Raw genomic sequence first — 19796 nt, 5'->3', positions numbered from 1 at the left:
GTAATTTAGCTCAAATGTGGTGTTTTCTTTTTTTGTTGTTTGTTTGTTTTTGTTTTGCAACATTATATTGTGAAGAAATTATGCAAGGAAATGTCAGGGACACTAGATGGATGACTAAACGGAAAGGGGGCAAGGCCTTCTATTGTATTACCATTAAAAAGGTACTTGTGTATTCAGCTCAACTTTCTGATAATTACAGTATTATGTAACGTACCCTCTCTATGTCAATGCAATCTCACTGTTTGCTAGTTACAATCGAGGAAACTATTTTATTTCCAACACATTGTATACCATTGCAATTTATAGATGAGCAGTTAACATGGCGTTATGATAGGCTAATATATTTTCAGATTCAAACAAAAGCTATTCGGTTCCGCAGGTCTTTAGAAACCCCTTGTGAGCCAATATACAAATCTCTTAATCTATAAATGTGAGAATATGTGTATCTGAGATAGGCTACTGCATGCTGCGTGTTTCACTTTGGTGCTCATGTAAGTGTATTTTAATATTTTTTTAATAAATAAATAATTTTCTACAGTTTGACCCTCAAAATCTTGCGTATTTTCGGTGGGAATTGAAAATTGGATGCCACCGCAGTGGCTGTTGACTCTCGACGCCCTCCCTAACACGGCCTCAGACCACTGTTAGTTCAACGGGCTGAGGAATGCAATGAGAAAATCAAGTTATTCTTTTCGACACCAGGAAAGTAGGGAAATATTCCCAGAAGGATTTAATGGGTATTAATATTCGGATAGAGTTACAAAGAGGGGGCTACAGTTCTTAAGGCTGTTTCCTCTGTGCTCCCTGTGGATGACAAAGGCAAGAAAAACTCTCCACTAACACCAAATGCACCAGAGGTGAGCGCTGACTGAGCAATTGACATTTGAACGTTTACTAGAAAAAAAAGAAAAAGATTTAGACTGTTTAAATGTACTGAAAAAGCTGCATGGCCGGAGAAACTGTCAGTACCTGCCAAACCAATTGCACGGTTAATATAGACAAGAAAGGTTAAGGTGCCATCTAGAGGCCATACTTGCTATTACCACTCAATGTGCGATGCGTTTCAAAACACCATGAAATCAAAATGATTAAAAAATTAAACCATTTTGTTGTTTTATGGAATGTATTTATTATAAATTAATTATTCGGCCACATTATTATTTGTTAAAATTAGTGTGCCCTCGTAATCTTTAATCAAAATAACTTCTCATAGCAATCTCTTCTCATGATGTCAACCTGTCACTCGCATGAGATCAGAGCAATAGCAAACCACAACCAAAAATATATAGAGACCTGTAATGTGATATTTAAAATATTAACTAAAGCTGGTTATAATTTGTGTGTGTGTGTGTGCGTGCGTGCGTGCGTGCGTGCGTGTGTGTGACACTGCTGATGAAGCTTTTGATCTTGAAAGCATGCAACAGGAACAGCTTGTGTTATTTGTGGCTATGTGAATATGTACACAGCACCCACTGCACATATAAAGTGCTATTAAGATGCTTTCAACTGCAGATCTCTATTTTATTGGTGTATTTGATTTGGCATTTAAAGACTGATTGACAGATATGAATTGCGTCTAAACATGTACGCCTATGGTTTTTATGGTCATCGCATTTCAGACAGGATTACAGAAAAAGATTACCAAAAAAAATACTGCTTAAAAGTATGTAATATACAGATACCAACAAATGAGAGTAATAAGAACAATAAACAAACCAATGAGAGTAGCAAGAACAATAAACCAAAACAAATCCAGGAATGAGTTTAGAGCTTTATTTAGAGCTGCAAATGAGTGGTCTCAAATGGAGCGCATGTACATCTAAAAATAAAATGCATTTCTGCTTTTAGGTAATGGGTACAGAACATCCTTTTTGTGGTTTTGATCAGTCCTTTGTCAAAGTGACCATTGAAAACATGCCTTGTTGAACAAGCATGTTGAACAGTGACATGCTGGTATGATACGGAAAATGTATTCATATTATGAGATTTGCATAAATGTGTTTTTTTTTTCTGTCTGATACTAATAGTCACATGATGCTATGAAACATTTCATCTAAATTGGAGTGGAAAAGGGAGGGGCTTCAAGTTTTATCTCACTTTTGGACACCAACGCAACGCATCTTAAAAATGAGACCCTTCTATGTTCTTCTACTTTTGAGCTTTTTTTGTAAGTATCATTTTTGAATGTTTTAGACTAGAGCCTAAATAAACAGAGAGTTTAGGCCTACTTATGTAAAGAGGCACTTATAAAGATTTACTGGTTATCAAGATACATTGTTATGATTTTGTGAGGGGAAAAAATGTGCATGAGAAATTACTTTGCTGAAAAGAAAAATTGTTTCTTTTCAGGCTCCCAGACCAAAGGCAATAATTCCTGCGAAAGTAAGGAACTTTTTAACTCTAAAATATGTTTTAAAAGATCTATAGTATCTATCTGCATGTCACTGTGTCTATCTTGACAAACATGTGTTTTGTTGTAGATTGTGAGACAGGTGGATGTAATAACGTTATTTTAGATTGTGTGAAACTAACTGATTTTTTTTTTTAAATCTCTCAGGTTCTGATGAAAACATATTGATTGCTGTCATCGTGATCCTCTGTGAAGCCTTACTGCTTTCTGTTGCTGTAAATGTCTACTTCATTTGCATGACGAGATATCGAGAGCCGTGCCAGAACTTTTACAGTAGGAAACTTTTATTTCATTACCACTACAGTACATAATAAATGTCATTAGTCATTTCATTACATAACATTGTAGCACTAAGTATCATATGCAGTTTTGTCGTCTTCTTTTTATTCACCAGATTATATTGCTCTCGGGTGTAGTCGTGGCCCACCAAATCAGCCTGAGCAATCAGATGACCAGGTACAATTTTAACAGATGCAAAGATTTGTATCATAATATATACTTAAATGTATATAATATGTACTTAAATATACTTGATGTGATTGATGAATGTGATACAAGGTATAAATTGAAAGTATATCATATGCAGCCATATACCTCTGGGCAGGGACGTCATTAGGATTGAAAGACAGGGGGGGCTTAGCCCCCAGGCAGGGACGGATTATGACTTGTAAAGGCCCTGGGGCCAGTTATCTCCAAAGGACCCCCCCCCCCCCCCAGCCCCCCAGACCCCCCTCAGTTCGATAATAAAATTGTTTTTTGATAAATATAATGCACAATGTTGTTGGTGAAGAGAGGGCTGCCAAATCTCACGCATCGTGTTGACACTGCCCGGGGCCTTGAGTCTTGTTGCCCAGGGCACAGGAAATTGTTAATCCGGCCCTGAGCTCAATGAAATAACAATTTATGATTTCGGGGGTTTACATAGCAGGCTATTGTCCGGTTTCCCCGGCAAATCTGACGCCTCGCCTCATCAAAAGTAACCTGCCTTGTCTTGTCTGTTGGTGTCAGTGGCCTCTTTGCTTCGGGATTTTTCATTGCGTGAAAAAACGGAGAACAGACTGGCATAGTTAGGTGGGTTCGGGGGCATGCTCCCCTGAGAAAATTTTGGATTTCTCTGATCTACATATGTGCAATTTAGGACTTTTGAAGGCCAAAAAATTATAAGAAATAGGCTAGCTTTAAAACCTTGTCATTAGATTATTTGTCAATACCTGCTCTCTCCTCATCTTCATATTTCTTTTTCTCTCAGTCTTCTTATCCTGGCCTATTTCTTCCCCTCCTAAAGCTGAACTTAGTCTTTTCATTTTCGTCTGTGTCAGTGACGAAAGTAAACATAGGCTCAACTGATATTTATACGTTTTAGGAATCATTTTCTTAGACAAGTTAATTCACTCAAGGCTACCTGGAAAGCTGTAGCCTAAGCCAGTATTGCCGAACCTTCTGCAAGCTTTGGAATTGGAAAACGTCTGTTTTTAAATGTTAAAAGTAATTTTAAATAATACACATTATAGACTACGTTTACCGCAGTTGGTGGAATTGGCAGACGTTCCCTTAAGCATTGTGCGCTGTGGAAACTCAAAGCATTCTCAGGTATAATTACGCTGCATTAATGCACAAATGATTTTGAATGAATATTTTCATCATGTCGATATGCAATGGTCACATAATGTTAAAACTAATCTTGCTATTGATATCTTTGTTGGACTACCAATCTGACTCATTTAACTTACAATAGAGAGAACAGGACTGGCACGAATCTCTTGCTGGAAACTTTGATTAACAGCTGATATCATCATCATAACCTTAAATGCTAAATTCAGTGTGCTCTATTGTTCTAACTTAGTTATGTTATGTAAGGACATAAGATCAGCAGATCTTTTACAGATTCTTAAATGTGTAACTCCACAGGGCCTTCATATTCACATAGGGCCCAACAGTAAGTTCCAGGGAGCCCTCATAGTCCAAGTGCCTTGTTTAAGAGGCCTTGTGTAGGCAATGGGACACACATATTACAGAATTAATAAACATTTGTTTTCATTGTTAATGGGTTTTCTGAACCATTGCGTTGCCTTAAACCACAGGGCCCCCTCGGGCTTCTGGTAGGCAAGGGCCCCTGGGCACTGGCCCCATAGGCCCGGTCAGTAATCCATCCCTGCCCCCAGGGTATTTGTAACTTGCGTTTATAGAAAATCTTACAGTGAATTTGAGTAAAAAAACAACTATGTATATGTTTAGCTGTATTTGTCTCTTCAACCCCGTTACCATCTTCAACCCTGTATAGTCTCAACCCCGTCACACCTACATTTTTATAAAAAAATTTTTTTTAAGTTTATGAATAAGTAATTTAATGTTTGTTGAACTTAGTCAGAAATGTACAGAGCAATCATAAGATTGATTTTAGTTCAAATTCTGAAGTTAAGCCATATCTTTGATCAAAAATGATAGGGTTGCTGTCACAAAAAGTGCCCATTTCAGGCTTTAGTATATAGCATAAGTGTAAAATTATTGTAAATTTTATGGTGCATGGTACAATTTCTGGTAAGCTACGCTTTTTTATTATTTCAATTCAATTCAATTATTGTGATTTGATTTAATATTGACTCATTTGGATAAATATTAGGTACTCAAGATAGGCGTTAATTTTTCTCAAGAATAAAACAACTCACCTAATGCAGAGAGCCTTATCAGCTGGTAGTATTATTTAAGGTTAAAAATAACTCAAATTAAATAGAATGCGTTTTTTTATTATAATAACAACTTTATTTAATGATATAAGTAAAAATATAATAAATATGTAATATAGAACACCTATTTAGCAAAAGAAATTATTGCCAACTACGTGCAATAGCCTATATTATGTTCATTAAATGGCTTTCCTGAGGTAAATCTGACATAATTGTTCTCCAGCTGGGTTACTGACCTCTTCACGCTGATAAAAAACACTAATTGATCGATATTATGTATGAGGAATATACATTTCGGTAAGTTGTAGCCTACTACTGTATCTTTCAACAGTGTTCGTGTTTTTTAGTAGAGATGATCGGTTCACATGAGCTAGTTCACGTAACATTTACAAGCGCCCAAAGCGGTATTTATTGTTAGAATTTCGTAATAAAAGTGACAGAATCTGAGAGCTGAGATTCTTTTATATCATAACCTCTGTCTAGTCTGTTGGTCTCCGTGTCCTCTTTGCTTCGCGATTTTTCTGTGCGTGAGAAAATGGATGTGTGGCGTGAGAGCGTGTGAAAAGTGTCAATTGCGTGTGTCTCACGGTGAATGCGTGAGAGTTGGCCGCTCTCTCTTTGTACTTCTGTCCAACTTCCGACTTTTCGGCTTTTTTTGTAGCTGGATATATATAATTTGTTGCATCTAAATATACGGTTATTTATAAATCGAATTGTTATTGTTGTTCTTATTATCATTTAGGGGGGCTTAGGAACATTTTGGGGTAGCTTCAGCCCCCCTAAAATAGGCCTAACGACGTCCCTGCCTCTGGGTTTGATTTCTTTATGCATTAGTCTATTAAAGCCTCACACTGCTGAACAGATTTTATGTTTACTTGTAGGTTCAAGATGACATAAAATACTCTGCAATAAGTCATTTCAGTGAGAACAGGGAGTGTGAGGGACAATCAGAAGAGAGCCCCATTGAGTGTGTGTACTCTGATGTGAAACGCTCTGGAGCAGAGAGCCCCATTGAGTGTGTGTACTCTGATGTGAAACACTCTGAAACAGAGACCTCATCATAAACATATGCATATATAAAAATTGCTGATATATTCTGCTTTTTTTTCCTCCTGTCTTTGTTGTTTTGCATTTTAGTTTTAATTTAAATGTTTTAATGTGTTGTTAAGCGGGTCATTAAATATTTTAAAGATTATGTTGATTGGTTTTCTGAATATTTTAAAGTTTGGCAGTTCAGGAAAAAACAAAAACGTTTTGATTACAGTGTTGGGTGTAATTAATTACAACATAATCTAATTACTGTAATTTAATTACAGTAAAGTAAGTAAGGGATTACTCCTAATTTTTCTGTAATTTAATTACAGTTACTTTTGATGTAATTGCATATAAAAACAATATTGTAAATAATAAAACAATAACTTAATGTTAAAATTCATGTTTTAATGTAACTTTCTCCCTTTACACTTTGATATGTTCAAGAATAATTTGTAATAATAGTTTTGTGTCTTGTACTGTTCAACTTGTTGAGGTTGATCCAATACTTTTTAGAGAGAGTATTTAGTAATCTAATAACACTGTTGAAGATGTAATTAGTAACTACTAGCTAGTAATTAATTACTTTTTTAGAGTAACTTACCCAACACTGTTTAAAAAATAATAATAAATTGCCTACCATACCTTAAAAGTTGATGCTTTTGAACTTCTGTCCCAGCATCAAGAGTCAAACGGCTGATGTTTAGTAGATTGTTTATTGTTTAACTATACACTGGTGGTTTACCATTTTTGGGCAGATAGTGATAGTTATTGGTTGTTAAGTGGTGTAGCCTATTAGTAGTGCAGTAGTTTCTATATCCTGCCTAACTCAAGTTAGTTGTTTCCACATTTCTGTGCACTATTTTAGGCTATTACATGAAGCATGTAGGCCTACCTCAAAGGAAAGGGTTTGCTGTCAGAAGTTCAAAACCTAGCTTGTGAATTTTACCTTTGAAGCAGGTTTTCTAATGTGATTTAGTCTTTTCTGTGATGTAGGCTCTGTCTCTGTGATGTAGGTTTGTTTTCACACCATACTTCTGTGAAAATTGAAATTAGTTCAGGCCTTCAGAGTGTAATGTCAAATCATGATGTTTATATGAATTACCATTAAACAGTTCTATTTAAAGCGCTTTAAAACTAAAACGTCTACTGATTTGCTCCGGTTTTTGTACACAGTCGTATCTTGTAGAGTTTGGGAATTAGGCGTGCATCACCGGTTCATTGGTTTGTCATTACCTGCAATCTCAGAGCTCACCTTATGAGGGCAGCAAAACTTACAAAATGAAAACGATTGGGAAAATATATACTGTATATATTTAATAAAATGTGCAAAATTAGACAATCATTTAAATGGTAGGCTATTCCTACAATATGATTATGTGAAAGTTTATTTAAAATGTTCATGTATTACACTGGAGATTGCATGGGCAAAATGGTAAAAAGATATAGGAGATGCAAAAATGCAAACATTTCTGCACTTAATAATATTCCCAGAGCAATTTCAGATGAATTATGAAGCTATTTTTCCAGTGAACACTGAAAGATCTGCCACACCAGATAAACATCACAACCTGCTGAATCTCCCTGGCTCAGACGGCAGCTTCTCATCCATATGAGTGTGTCCTTTGAGGCTGCTGGATGACTCAGGGTTTGCATGCTTGACCCCAGAGATGCCCTTAACATGACAAATGGTGTTAGCGTTTGCATTACCAGCAGTCAACACCAGACAAAGGGCCTCTCTAGTTTTACTTTTTATTTTGTTTTTTAATTATGGACACCCTGTAATTTGTGCAGATATATCAGTTCTTAAAATATAAAATATAAAAATAACAGTATACTTTATTTCAAGACCATTCCAAAACATATAATGGCCTACAACACATTCAACTTTTGCTTTCTTTCTTTTTTTTAATTTTTAACAAAGATTATGTTTTAATATGTGGTGGTATTTGAGCTTTTGTTTCTTCTCAGTGAGGTAACTGTGTTCTATTTAATTTTAACTTCATACATTAACTTCATATTTCAGTCCAATGTTGAATTGTAAAGAAAACGCATGGCCTTTATATTTAATAATATATGTGCAATGGAAACTTGTGGTTTCCATTGAACACCTCCATCACGCTTTGATCAGAGACCAGTGGCTGCAAAGATGTCTCACGGGTCAAACAGGAAGCCCACAGCAGCAAATGAGGTGTTATATGTCTCATGTTTCGTTATATGAATGAATGTATGATGTTTTTCCAGATTGTCGAGGCTGTTGTGGTGCTTTATCTTAATATGTGTAAGTGTTGTTTTACTATTTAAACTATTTCAGTTGTACAGCAGCAGTAGACTGTGAAACCTGAAAAAAGTGGCATTATGGATTTTATATCTGCACTGTAAAACATTTTATGATCAATAAGTTATGACGTTTTTACATTGCTTTTAACTCATCAAATTAAGTGTATTCAATTTTCAACTTTTTTTATGTTATACAAGATTCAACAGATTTTTTTTAAGTCGGTTAACATCCAAGTTTGTTGTATTTGAGTGACTTTTTTTTTTTTTTTTTACAGTGTTCGGTTTCATTTTTAAAGGTACTGAATGTATAATGCTTGTAAAGCTTGTGTGAATAATTTTTAATTTGTTTGTTTCAGATTTTACGCACTGCACGGTTCTCCATCAGCCCGACTCTGTTATCACAGTTGAATCTGGTGCCAATGTGACTCTGCAATGCCTTTTCACTGAAAACTACACTATCTATGATATGTTTTGGTACAAGCAAATCAAGGGCCAGCGGCCATGTGCTGTCGTTATTGCGAGAGCAGTTGCTGATCCCATTTTTTATAAAGGATATACAAACACACGCTTCAATATCAGCAGATCAAAGAAAAGACTTTCTCTTAGTATCATTAACACTAGTCATTGGGACGAGGGGGTCTATTTCTGTGGAGTGCAGATTTTCTTTGATATTGAGTTTGGAAATGGAGTATTTTTGGCATTTAATGTATCATCCTTTAACTCTACAGGTGAGTTCTTGTTCTTTAGCTGAAATTAAATCATTTCTGATTTTTAAACAAGAACATAAATTGACTGTTTGTACTGAAGTTGTCAGTTGATCAAAATGAAAACAAAATCTATTTACTAGGAGTGTAACAATATATCGTGTCACAATATATCGCAATACAAAAATGCAATAATATGTATAGTGGATAGTGACAATATGTATTGTCTACAGTTCACCCATAAATTTCTGTGTGAGGAAAAAATTCAAGTTCTCAGAGTTTTAGTGTCAGTATTAATGTTGAATATAATGTATAATAATGCAATGGGGGAATATTTGTGTGTCCTGATAATGCCAAATATCTGATGTTACCAGTAAAAAGTGTCCTACATTATTTTAAATATATCTAGTGGGTGACAGAGTGCAAGCATATTCGTCTATAATAATTCTGTATTTTCAGCTTCAGAATCATGAATATTTGTATTCTGGTGTCACCATGTCCTGTGCATTGAGTTATCAGCACCAAGTCCAAGCCTATTCATTTACACCCACAATGTAATATAAAATGTATCATTTTAATCAACAGTTTCAACTTCTACCATGTCAATAATATTGTATCGTGAGTTCAGTATCGTGATATGTATCGAATTGTGACATGAGGGTGTCGTTACACCCCCAATATTTACATTAAGTAATTCAGTGTGCATGTAAGAGTGATTTTTAGTCATAAAATGAATAAAAATCATAACTGCACTGTTCTGTTTGTTTTTCAGCTGTAAGTCCAACAGAGAGTTGGATTGCAGTTGTCATCTTTCAGTGCAACATTATTGGAATATGTGCTGTGTGGATCATATGTCTCTGCATCAGGATTAGACAAGAAAAGGGTCTGTATTGCAATATTTTGTATTATACATTACATATGTGAAATAACTTTTCAATAATATTCTGTACTCCTATAACCTCAAATAATACATAATAATACATAACACAAATATAGACCATATTTTGACATATGATGAACAGCAAAGAAATATAACAAGTAAAGCATTATGCATATTAGACATTGTTTGGCACTCTTCTGCAGAAAGTGTAATGTCATTTGATTATCTTAAACATGATGCTTACAGAAAAAGTAATGCTTTTAAGAAATGACCTTTCAAAATAGGAGTAATCGTTCAATTTTATACAAAAAAAAAAAAAAAAACTGAAAGATAAGTGCTTTAACTACATAACTGTTCCTTTATAATGGGTAAAAAGCAGAACTGGCTGTCCTTAATCACTGATAAACAAAAAATGATTTATATCTTTGTCTATTTATAGCTTTATCTTCCATTCCAAGCCGGCCTCATAGAAACCACATGTCCATCCATATTGAACTTCCTGATGCAGAGGTAAAGTAAACTTTTTGTATTTATCAAATCTCTGTTTGAAAGACTTTTTCAAAATACAAAATATTCTAATTTCTAGAAATAAATGTTTTGGAGAAGCTTGTCATTTGAACCTGTCAATAACATCACAAAAATTGCTGCATGTACTTCAGTATTTTTTTAATCACTGTAAAGTCACACCATAATGAGAGCTTTAATTTTAACAGATTTGAAAATGGGTCCAATAAAACAGTAATTCCAAACTTTGCACTAACTTATTGTATCTATTTATTTGTTTTACAGAGTCATACATCCAGTTTTTGAAGCTAATCAAGATCAAATCCTGAGGGGACAGTGATGCCAAATAAAAGACAATCATTCTCAAATGAAACATCCTGGTCCAAAAAAAGGAAAAAATGGCCATATTCTACAACTCTACAACTCTACAAATATAAAATCTACTTGTCAACTGTGTTTGTGTAATGATTGTAATAGCAATAATTATTAGTAATAATTGTAATAGCTGGACGATGACTTTTTTGCAGAACTGCTTTATAAATGAAATGAGCTCATTTAATAACGGATTATCTTTCCAACGGAACTAAATCAACACTGAATTGACTTCAGCTGAACAACAGCAGACTTGACCTTATGATTCATAACAGTTCTAATATGTTCCATTTAAAGGATTGCAATATATTTTGTTGGGGGGGGGGGGGGTGTAAAAATATAACGTTTTAATGGTCACAATTGTGTGAATTTAAATATGTTGAGTGTATAAAACAAGATGCAGTAATAGAATTTGCGAAAAGTAAGACACTGCTTAGTAAATGAATTACAAAAAAAGTGTAGCGCAACTTAAATTTGCAGTCTAATAAATTTTAGGTATTTTTGTACTCAACTATAGTATGGTCAGTGGGGTTATTGATTTGGTTGAAAAAACTCTCTTGAGGTGTTTCCCCCTTCCTTCGGACTCTTCTGTTTTTTCCCTCCTTAAAATGCAATGCAGCATAATTCAATTCCACTGCATCATGGTCCTATGAAAGCCATAGAAAGAAAGATTCGATTAAAGGAAATTATGAAAAAGTGTGTGTGTGTGTGTGTGTGTGTGTGTGTGTGTGTGTGTGTGTGTGTGTGTGTGTGTGTGTGTGTGTGTGTGTGTGTGTGTGTGTGTGTGTGTGTGTGAACATGTTTTTCTATTCCGGTGTGGACTTCACCCTAAATGCACACTGACTCATGAGGACTTGTGTCACCGTGGAGACCTAAATTGGGGTCCCCATGAGGAAACAAGCTTATAAATCATACAGAATGATGTTTTTTTGAAAATGTAAAAATGCAGAAAGTTCCCTTTCAAAAGCTACTCTCAGTGCTGTGCTTGATTTTAAGCTCTATGGGGGAAAACGTCTTTCTTTCACCGGTTGTGAACATGTAGCAAACACTCCTACAAATACGGAATTCACACGTCAGAGGCTATAAATAGACGTTCAGCCTAGCCTTCCATTCAGCCTAGCCTAATCACCCCGCACATACACAAATGCATGGATGCTGCTTTGGCTCCATTGTGATGCCAGGACATCCCCATTTTAAATTACATAGACGACTGGTTGATTTTGTCCCATAATCAAAAGCTTGCACTGAAACATTGGATGTCATCTCATCTTGTGTATCTGGGGATGAGACTCAACGCCAAGAAAAGCGTTATCTCCGTCCCAGAGAACTATGTATTTAGGGGTTGTAAGGGATTCGGTCACCATGTGGGCACAACTGTCTCCCTTACGTGTCGAGTCCATCTTAAACACCTTGATCGATATTAGGCTAGGTCAAGAAATTACTTTCCATCACTTTCAAAGAGTTCTAGGTCTTATGGCAGCTGTGTCCACGGTGATACCTGTGGCTCAGAGCCAGGGGATTTCGTCCAAGGGCTAATCCCCAGAGGCAAATAAGGGTACGGGCACATGCAGAATGCTTCGTGCCCTTTCTAAAATCCACGCTTGAGCACTTCATCCACTTTCTAAAAGTTCCTGTCCCTCAGGGCGATTTACATTCCCAGAAGCATGAATGTGGGAGCAAAAAACGAGGATTGGAAGCTCCATCCCATTGTAGTCAGTCAGATCTGGAAAGGATTTTACGAAGCAGAGGTGGACCTCTTCGATTCACAAGAAACAGTGCACTGTCCCCTACTTCTCGCTGACTCCTCCAGCCCGCCTGGGTCTGGAAGGCTTGGCCCCTGCCCAGGAAGCGTCTAAACACATTTCCACTAATCGCTCTGCTCCCTAGAGTCTTGGCTCAGGTCCATCAACAAGGGTCATGCCTATTGCTGATATCTCCTCGTTGGCCGACCAGAGTCTGGCTCTCAGAAATAATATTTCTTCTTGACAGCTTGCTGTGGGTGATACCGAACAGGAGGGATCTCCCGTCTCAGGCACAGGGGACGATTTTCCATCCCCGGCCCGAGTTATGGAATCTTCATGTTTGGCCCCTGAGAGGTAATAGAGACCATTCCGAGTGCTAGGGCTCCCTCCACTAGAAGAATGTACGCCCTTAAGTGGCTCGTCTTTGAAAGGTGATGTACTATACATCCTGCAGACCCAGTCCACTGCCAGATTGTTTCAGTCCTGGAGTTTCTGCAGGAAAAGCTGTCAGCAGGCACATGTCCTGCTACTCTCTGAGTATCTGTGTCCGCCGTTTCAGCTTGCCACGTTCTGATTGACGGGGTTTTAGTGGGGAAACACCCTCTGATCGCACCGCTTCAACCCCTTTGAACCACTAGAGTCAGCGCCGGTCAAGCTTCTGACTCTACAGATGTTTTTCCTTATGGCTATCTCGTCACTAGAGATGATAGGGGATTTGCAGGCTCTGTCTTTTTCGCCATCCTGTTTAGACTTTGCCCCTGGACTGATCAAGGCTATTTTGCACCCTCATCCAACTATCTTCCAAAAGTTCCATTTTCGACCGTACATCCGGTCATTCTTGAAGCCTTCTGTCCTCTGCCGTTCATTACAGCGGAGCAGGAGATACTCCACTTACTGCGTCCAATTCGTGCTCTTCCAATTTATGTCCACTGCACTAGCCAGTGGTACGTACTATGGGCTCTCACGTCCTTGAGTAGACACCCCAGGCTCATGTCTGAGGCCGTTCTCGTGTTTGTGCGCACACACAACACACGTGTTCACAACCGGTCAAACGAAGAAGTTTTTCCCTTATAGCAATTAAAATCAAGTGCAGCATCTCGTTCCCGCTTTTTCAGGTAACAGGGTTACAGTCAAGTAACCCGAGATATTTTCTGTGATGGGTTGGTTCAGGGGTAAGGTTAGTGTAAAGGGATAGAATATACAGTTTGTACAGTATAAAAACCATTACGTCTAGGGAAAGTCCCCATAAAACATGAAAACCCAACGTATGTAATGTAATGTACAATTTGTACAAAATTAAATGAAATTAAATTAGAAAATTAAAATTCAATAATTGCATAATAAGAAATTATCGCTAACACTTTACAATAAGGTTCCATTTGTTAACAATAGTTGTTAGTTAATATGAACTATAAAAATACTTCTAAATTATTTATTAATCTTAGTTAATATTAAGTTGTATCTGTTAATATTATTTAATAGACCTGAGCTAACAATAACAAGGAACAGTTGTCCTTTTATTAACAAACGTTAACAAATATTTTTTTAAAAATAAGGTAACAAATTTATTGCTAATTTTTAATGTCAGTTAATGTTATTTTTCAATGTCAGTTAATGCATTAACTAACATTAATTAATGGAACCTTATTGTAAAATGTTACCATATTATCTTATTAAATACATGAAACAATTAATCAAAATTAATTTATGATGCACACCTGACTGTTGGGGTGTTCTTTTTCAGTGTCTTTTAGCCCATTTTCTGGTTGAAAGACAAAAAAAACATATGTTATAATGGAAGCCTGTGGTATAAATACTAGTCATTATTACTAATCATTTTAAGAGACAAATTAAATCAAAATGTTCACCTTTGTTGCAGTAATATTTTTCCTTTTTATGACTTAAAATAGCTTGTGCAGTGATCACAACCACACAAACACCCAATAACACACCCAAGATCATCACCAGAGGATCCACTGGCTTTACTGTAGGACAGTAAGACAAAACACATTGTGATGTGATGTGGAGATGTACATGTATCATATATATTATATATTTAAAAGACTTGCATGAATATAATATTACATGCATTTAAATATACACAGACATTCCCCATGTGAATTCCCATAGAGAGATGCTCTCTTTTTTGTCATGTGCAAAAATAATATTATTTAAAAAGAGAAACTCAACCATGAAACTAAATATAATGTTCCCTACAAAATATTAAAATGCCTGAAAAGAAAATAATTAGGCACTTACCCATATTTAATTTTGTCCCATTTCCAAACAGAATTTTTCCACAAGTGACTACAGCACAGTAATAAGTGCCAGTGTCCACTTGACTGACTATGTTCTTGGACAGACTGAATGTGCAGTTCTGAGGAGAATCAGTCTCACTCTTATTCTGAGTGTAGAGGATTTCTGATTTTCCGTATTCAGATCTGAACCAGAACATTCTGATATCAGCGGTGTTGTATTCAGACAGCACAGAGCACATCAGGGTCACGGTGTCTCCAGAGTGGACCGTCTCTGATTCGGGATGCTGAAGAACAGACACGTTGGATTTATATTGGTTGTTTTGTGACCCTAAATAGACATGGAGACATTTTATGCAAAGGACTATATCTGAAATATACAAAGCCACATGTTAAATAAAAGGTCTTATTTTTCTGATGATTTTAGAATATAAAATAATTTAGAATATAATATTGCAAATAATCATATGTAACAAATAATCTCTCAAATAGACTATTCACAGTGCCCAAATTTATTTGTTTACTGTGGATTTTTTTTTCCTTAAAATAATAGTTGTAAGAAATACAATTTTAAAAGCTGACTAGGCTACATCACATTTGAATCTTCAATAAATTTACTCGAGGATAAAAACACAAACCTTTTAAAGCTAAATATGTGCCTTTAGCAAAAATAGTTTCATACTTTCTCCAGCCACAGTAATACATTGCTTCATCAGATGAAGTGACATTTGAAATCGTTAAATGACATTTGCTTGAGTCTGTCTCAATGCTAAAACGTGAGGATTCAGAAATGTTGAAAAAATGAGGGTTGGCTAATTTCTGCACCATTGCAACTACTTGTGGTTGGTGTCCAGAATTTTGCTTGTACCAAGAAATCGGATCACTGTGATCTTTCAGAATAAAGCATCGCAGAGTAACATCGTCCCCAATAGAGACCAACATTACTCGATCCGGTTGAGAAACAACCTCTGAATGTGTTGAGTCTATAGGGAGAAAAAGAGTAAATAAGAGAATAATGTTAATTCATCTGTATGAGAAAGCTTTACATATTAGTCTCACTTCAGAAAACCATGTCATTGTGAAAACATGTATTCCATCTTAAATTTAAATGTAAAGTATTTTTAAGTTTACAAAGCCCAAAAAGACTTAAGCTATGGAATTAATTTATGAGATGCTTAACATTTAATTTTTTCAATAGGCAAATAAATAAAAAATGCAAAACAAAGAAAATTGTTTAAGGTAATAAATTATTTGAATAAAATCATTGCGGATGACAAAATGATTATGTATGCAGGGATAAAATAGCATTTAAATAAGTATCTGAAAACTGGAGGTGACTTAACATTGTCTATTAAAGAAAATCATTGACAATGAAGTAACACATTTAGATACAGTATTCTACACTTACACATCTCACTTAGAAGCATGACAGAAATCCAAATAATCATCATCGTCTCCGCAGTCTTTGAGTGATTGACTTGCCTTGATAAACTACAGCAAGATTATACTGTACACCTCTGTGTCTTTCTTTTTGTGACATCACAGACTTCCTGTAACCTTTTCTAGAAAACATTTTCGTAGACCACAACAATTGCACATCACAATTTAATGGTAAAATAGTGGATAACTGCTAAATTAAGAGATAAAAACTTTTTAAAAAGATTTTAGTTGTGAAAGTCAACTAAATCACTTTGATTTCGTGAGAATTGCAAGTGTTTATTAAAAAAAATTAAATGGTTACACTTTATTTAAGATGTCCTTGTTTCAGTGTAATTATACATTTAAGTACTGAGTATTAATGTACTTACTATAGGGTTACGGTTAGGATTAGAGTTTGGTTTAGGGTTTGTTGCATGTATTTATGCATAATTTATAGTTATTATAACTACATGTAACAGGGACACTTTAAAATAAAATGTTACCAAAAAAAAAATTCAAAACTTAATGTTTGGAGATTACATGCGGTCACTTTCCCTTTTTTCTTGCAAACTCTTTTTGGTGGACACCATCCACATCCGTCTTCTTTTCTTTATATTCCTTTATATGACGTAAACACGCATGGACGAGTGGCAAAAGTTTGCATTTTCCCACAAAATCCGTCCTGTAAGAAAAAATGATGTGGACGTCGAAGATCTCAAAAATGAAGTTTATTACAGCGCATATGAGTGGCAAAGTACACGAGGCACTTTGTGTTCACTGGCGTCAGAATGAACACAGATAACAATCTCTGCTCAAACATTTGATCACATCCGTCTTCCCTCTCAGTATGTAAATTAAGCTCTGTCTAAGTCTTAAATGTAAACTGAAGATAACAATGAAAGTGATAGCCTTCTGTTCCCACATTTTCGATATTCTTTCAAATAAGAACAGCCAAATGTTAAGGTGATAAGACTGTTTGAAATCCCTGTATTCAGGATGGTTCTTGATTGCCCCCCGCTGCCGCTCCCGTGATCACTGATCATCACATATCACCACAGCCTCGCTCGTGGGGTGAAAGGTGGTGACAATTATAGCATAGGGGCCCACGCTGTCCAGGGGCCCCCACAAAAATCCAGCAGTTATACGCCCCTGTTGTATGAATAATTCTAATATTTATATTAGTTGTAGACTATGCCTGAGATTTAAATAAAAACCACAAAAACATTCCATTTGGTTAAAATTCTTTTCCTAATATCTGCTTCTCTTGCCTCCCTAAAAATGGTTTAGTCCGATCTAAAGTATTTATTAATTATTCAGTCAGTGACAAACATCAGATGGACCCAACACAATTGTAAGTCCCACCCCAGCTCGTGAACAGAACCAATCAGAGTTGAGGCGGCAGTGCCTGAAGTTAACGATGAACTTGGTGGAAGAGCAGGAGAATAATTGACTGAAAAATGTCGGGGAAAAGAAAAAATTAATCAGGGTACCAGAAACGCCATGAAAAGAAGGAGAGGGAGGCCAGGCGAATTGTTGTATCCCAGTCGATCTAGACGTTCTTAAAGACAGGTTGTATTGTTATTTCGCTGGGAATAAGAAAACTACCGTCTACTACAGCCTGCCGGGTACTGTCGAATACTGATGATGTATTTATTACATTAAGAAAACACGAATACAACACACTGCACTTGAATGAATACATTTATTAGCTATATTTAATAATATTACCAGTTCCATATTATCTTTATTAAAAAATAAGACAATAAATGATTTTATTTTTTAAATTTGAGTGCAGTCTTGTCAATTTCTAAATGTTTACTTTTTGATTTATGAATTATAACAGACTGATGGGGAAAAAACACATTATTTTGCTGTTACTTTTTTAGAATTGGTTTTATTATTATTATTTAACAATTTCTTGCTTTTTGTTAGTTTTTATTAGTTTAAATTTTTATATAAACATTTAACTTTTAAAATAAAGGTTTTACAACAACATCACATCTTCTGTTATATGCGGGCCTCCATGCTCATCTATTGTCCTCTAGCTACGGCCCTGCATATCACTTCGGTGATACTATTTACACATTACTGAGATCAGAAGGTATTGTCTCTATGATAAATAAGCTCTTTTTAGGGACGGAGCTTATTTAAATGTATACATTGGAGTGAAAGTTGGATCAAAGCAGACTATAATTCCTTATGGTCTCAACATCTAATTATAAATAATTATTTTAGGCTTACCATGGTGATTTAGGGTAAGGCAGAAACACAGGTTGAAAGATGGTTTAATAAAAAAGGTTAGTGTAGTGTAGCAAACATCATGTAAATGCGAACCATAAGAGAAAGTTGTTTATGACTTGAGTTTCTGCCAGAGAACACTGCTTGTTGTGACATTAAATGCATAAGTGACCTTTATAAGGGAGTGCACATGTGGGAGAACAAATAGGGTGCTTCTCAAACGGAACCGGCTGCATCCTAATACATTATTGGCAGTTGTCACAGGAGGCTGTAGTCACAACTTGTACGATAAAGGAGATTGAGGAAATAATAGTCTTTAATAATGAATACAACTCGGGAGAACACAACCACAACAAACATTGACGATACAGGACAAGGAACTAAGGGTAACTCAGGGCTTATAAACACAAGAGGTAAACAGAACATGTGTTGGGAACTATAAACACCAACTAGACTAATTAGTGTATACGAGATCTAAAATGTGCCGCTTAAAGAGTGCATAGGCTACTTAAACAGATTTTGTGCAAAAAAAAAGCTATTCTGGTGGTCTGCATGTAAACAGATCAGTATATTTATCTCTCTCTCTCTGGCAAAACTCTCTCTCTCTCAAAACAAGCCAGCATGTGACACTCTGACAGCTTTACTGTGAAAATAAATTCTCACTTTGCATAGCCGTGATTATGATGCAACTGGGTGTGATATTTTAATTTCATGTCATCTAAATATATTGCTACTAGCTAATTCTGCACAGTCCGCCCTAAAAGTAAAATGAAATCATTTAAAGTAGTCATCATTTTAAAGGGTGGCTTGCCCTCTTCAGGTTGGTGGAGAGTTCCTGTCTCAAGTGGAGGAGTTCAAGTATCTTGGAGTCTTGTTCACGAGTGAGGGAAGGATGGAACGGGGGATTGACAGACGGATCGGTGCAGCTTCTGCAGTAACGCAGTCAATGTACTGGTCTGCCGTGGTGAAGAAGGAGCTGAGCTGCAAGGCGAGGCTGTCAGTTTACCGGTCAATCGTTCCTACTCTCATATGGTCATGAGCTGTGGGTCCTAGCTCCTCCACATCGAGAGGGGCCAGCTGAGGTGGCTCGGGCATCTGTTCCGGATGTCTCCTGGACGCCTTCCTGGGGAGATGTTCCAGGTGCGTCCCACCGGGAGGAGACCCCGGGGAAGACCTAAGACACTCTGGAGGGATTATGTCTCTCGGCTGGCCTGGGAACGCCTCGGTATCCCCCCGGAAGAGCTGGAGGAAGTGTCTAGGGAGAGGGAAGTCTGGG

The 19796-nt window shown here is 36.3% G+C and overlaps 2 protein-coding genes and 1 gene segment (V, D, J or C); 2 read left to right on the top strand and 1 right to left on the bottom strand.

Annotated features, from left to right (window-relative positions):
- The first annotated feature begins 726 nt into the window (after positions 1 to 726).
- On the top strand, positions 727 to 7256 carry LOC307171238 (uncharacterized protein). The gene is made up of 6 exons (XM_079892740.1): positions 727 to 857; positions 2028 to 2167; positions 2350 to 2382; positions 2558 to 2683; positions 2805 to 2866; positions 5976 to 7256. The coding sequence occupies exons 2-6, from the start codon at positions 2128 to 2130 to the stop codon at positions 6156 to 6158; spliced, it is 444 nt and encodes a 147-aa protein (XP_079748866.1). The 5' UTR covers positions 727 to 857; positions 2028 to 2127; the 3' UTR covers positions 6159 to 7256.
- A 1075-nt stretch (positions 7257 to 8331) lies between these two features.
- Positions 8332 to 10843, top strand: LOC307171622 (T cell receptor beta variable 29-1-like). The segment is given in 5 exons: positions 8332 to 8407; positions 8763 to 9134; positions 9883 to 9993; positions 10430 to 10500; positions 10780 to 10843.
- A 514-nt stretch (positions 10844 to 11357) lies between these two features.
- nitr13 (novel immune-type receptor 13) lies at positions 11358 to 16454 on the bottom strand (the record flags this gene model as incomplete). Of its 2 annotated transcripts, none has more annotated exons than XM_079893374.1 (6): positions 16272 to 16454; positions 15502 to 15846; positions 14868 to 15194; positions 14477 to 14593; positions 14327 to 14370; positions 11358 to 11513 (listed from the first exon to the last, which is right to left on the bottom strand). In XM_079893374.1, exons 1-6 carry the CDS (start codon positions 16312 to 16314, stop codon positions 11358 to 11360), a joined length of 1032 nt encoding a protein of 343 aa, XP_079749500.1. In that variant the 5' UTR covers positions 16315 to 16454. The 2 variants fall into 2 exon arrangements, with proteins under 2 accessions (XP_079749500.1, XP_079749501.1); XM_079893375.1 differs by having other exon boundaries at positions 16281 to 16454.
- Positions 16455 to 19796: the final 3342 nt, after the last annotated feature.

Source organism: Squalius cephalus, assembly GCF_949319135.1.
Source record: "Squalius cephalus genome assembly, chromosome: 14".
NCBI classification, from domain to species: Eukaryota; Metazoa; Chordata; class Actinopteri; order Cypriniformes; family Leuciscidae; genus Squalius; species Squalius cephalus.
The sequence above is the reverse complement of the archived record's forward strand: the minus strand, read 5'-3'. Positions and strand labels throughout refer to the sequence as shown.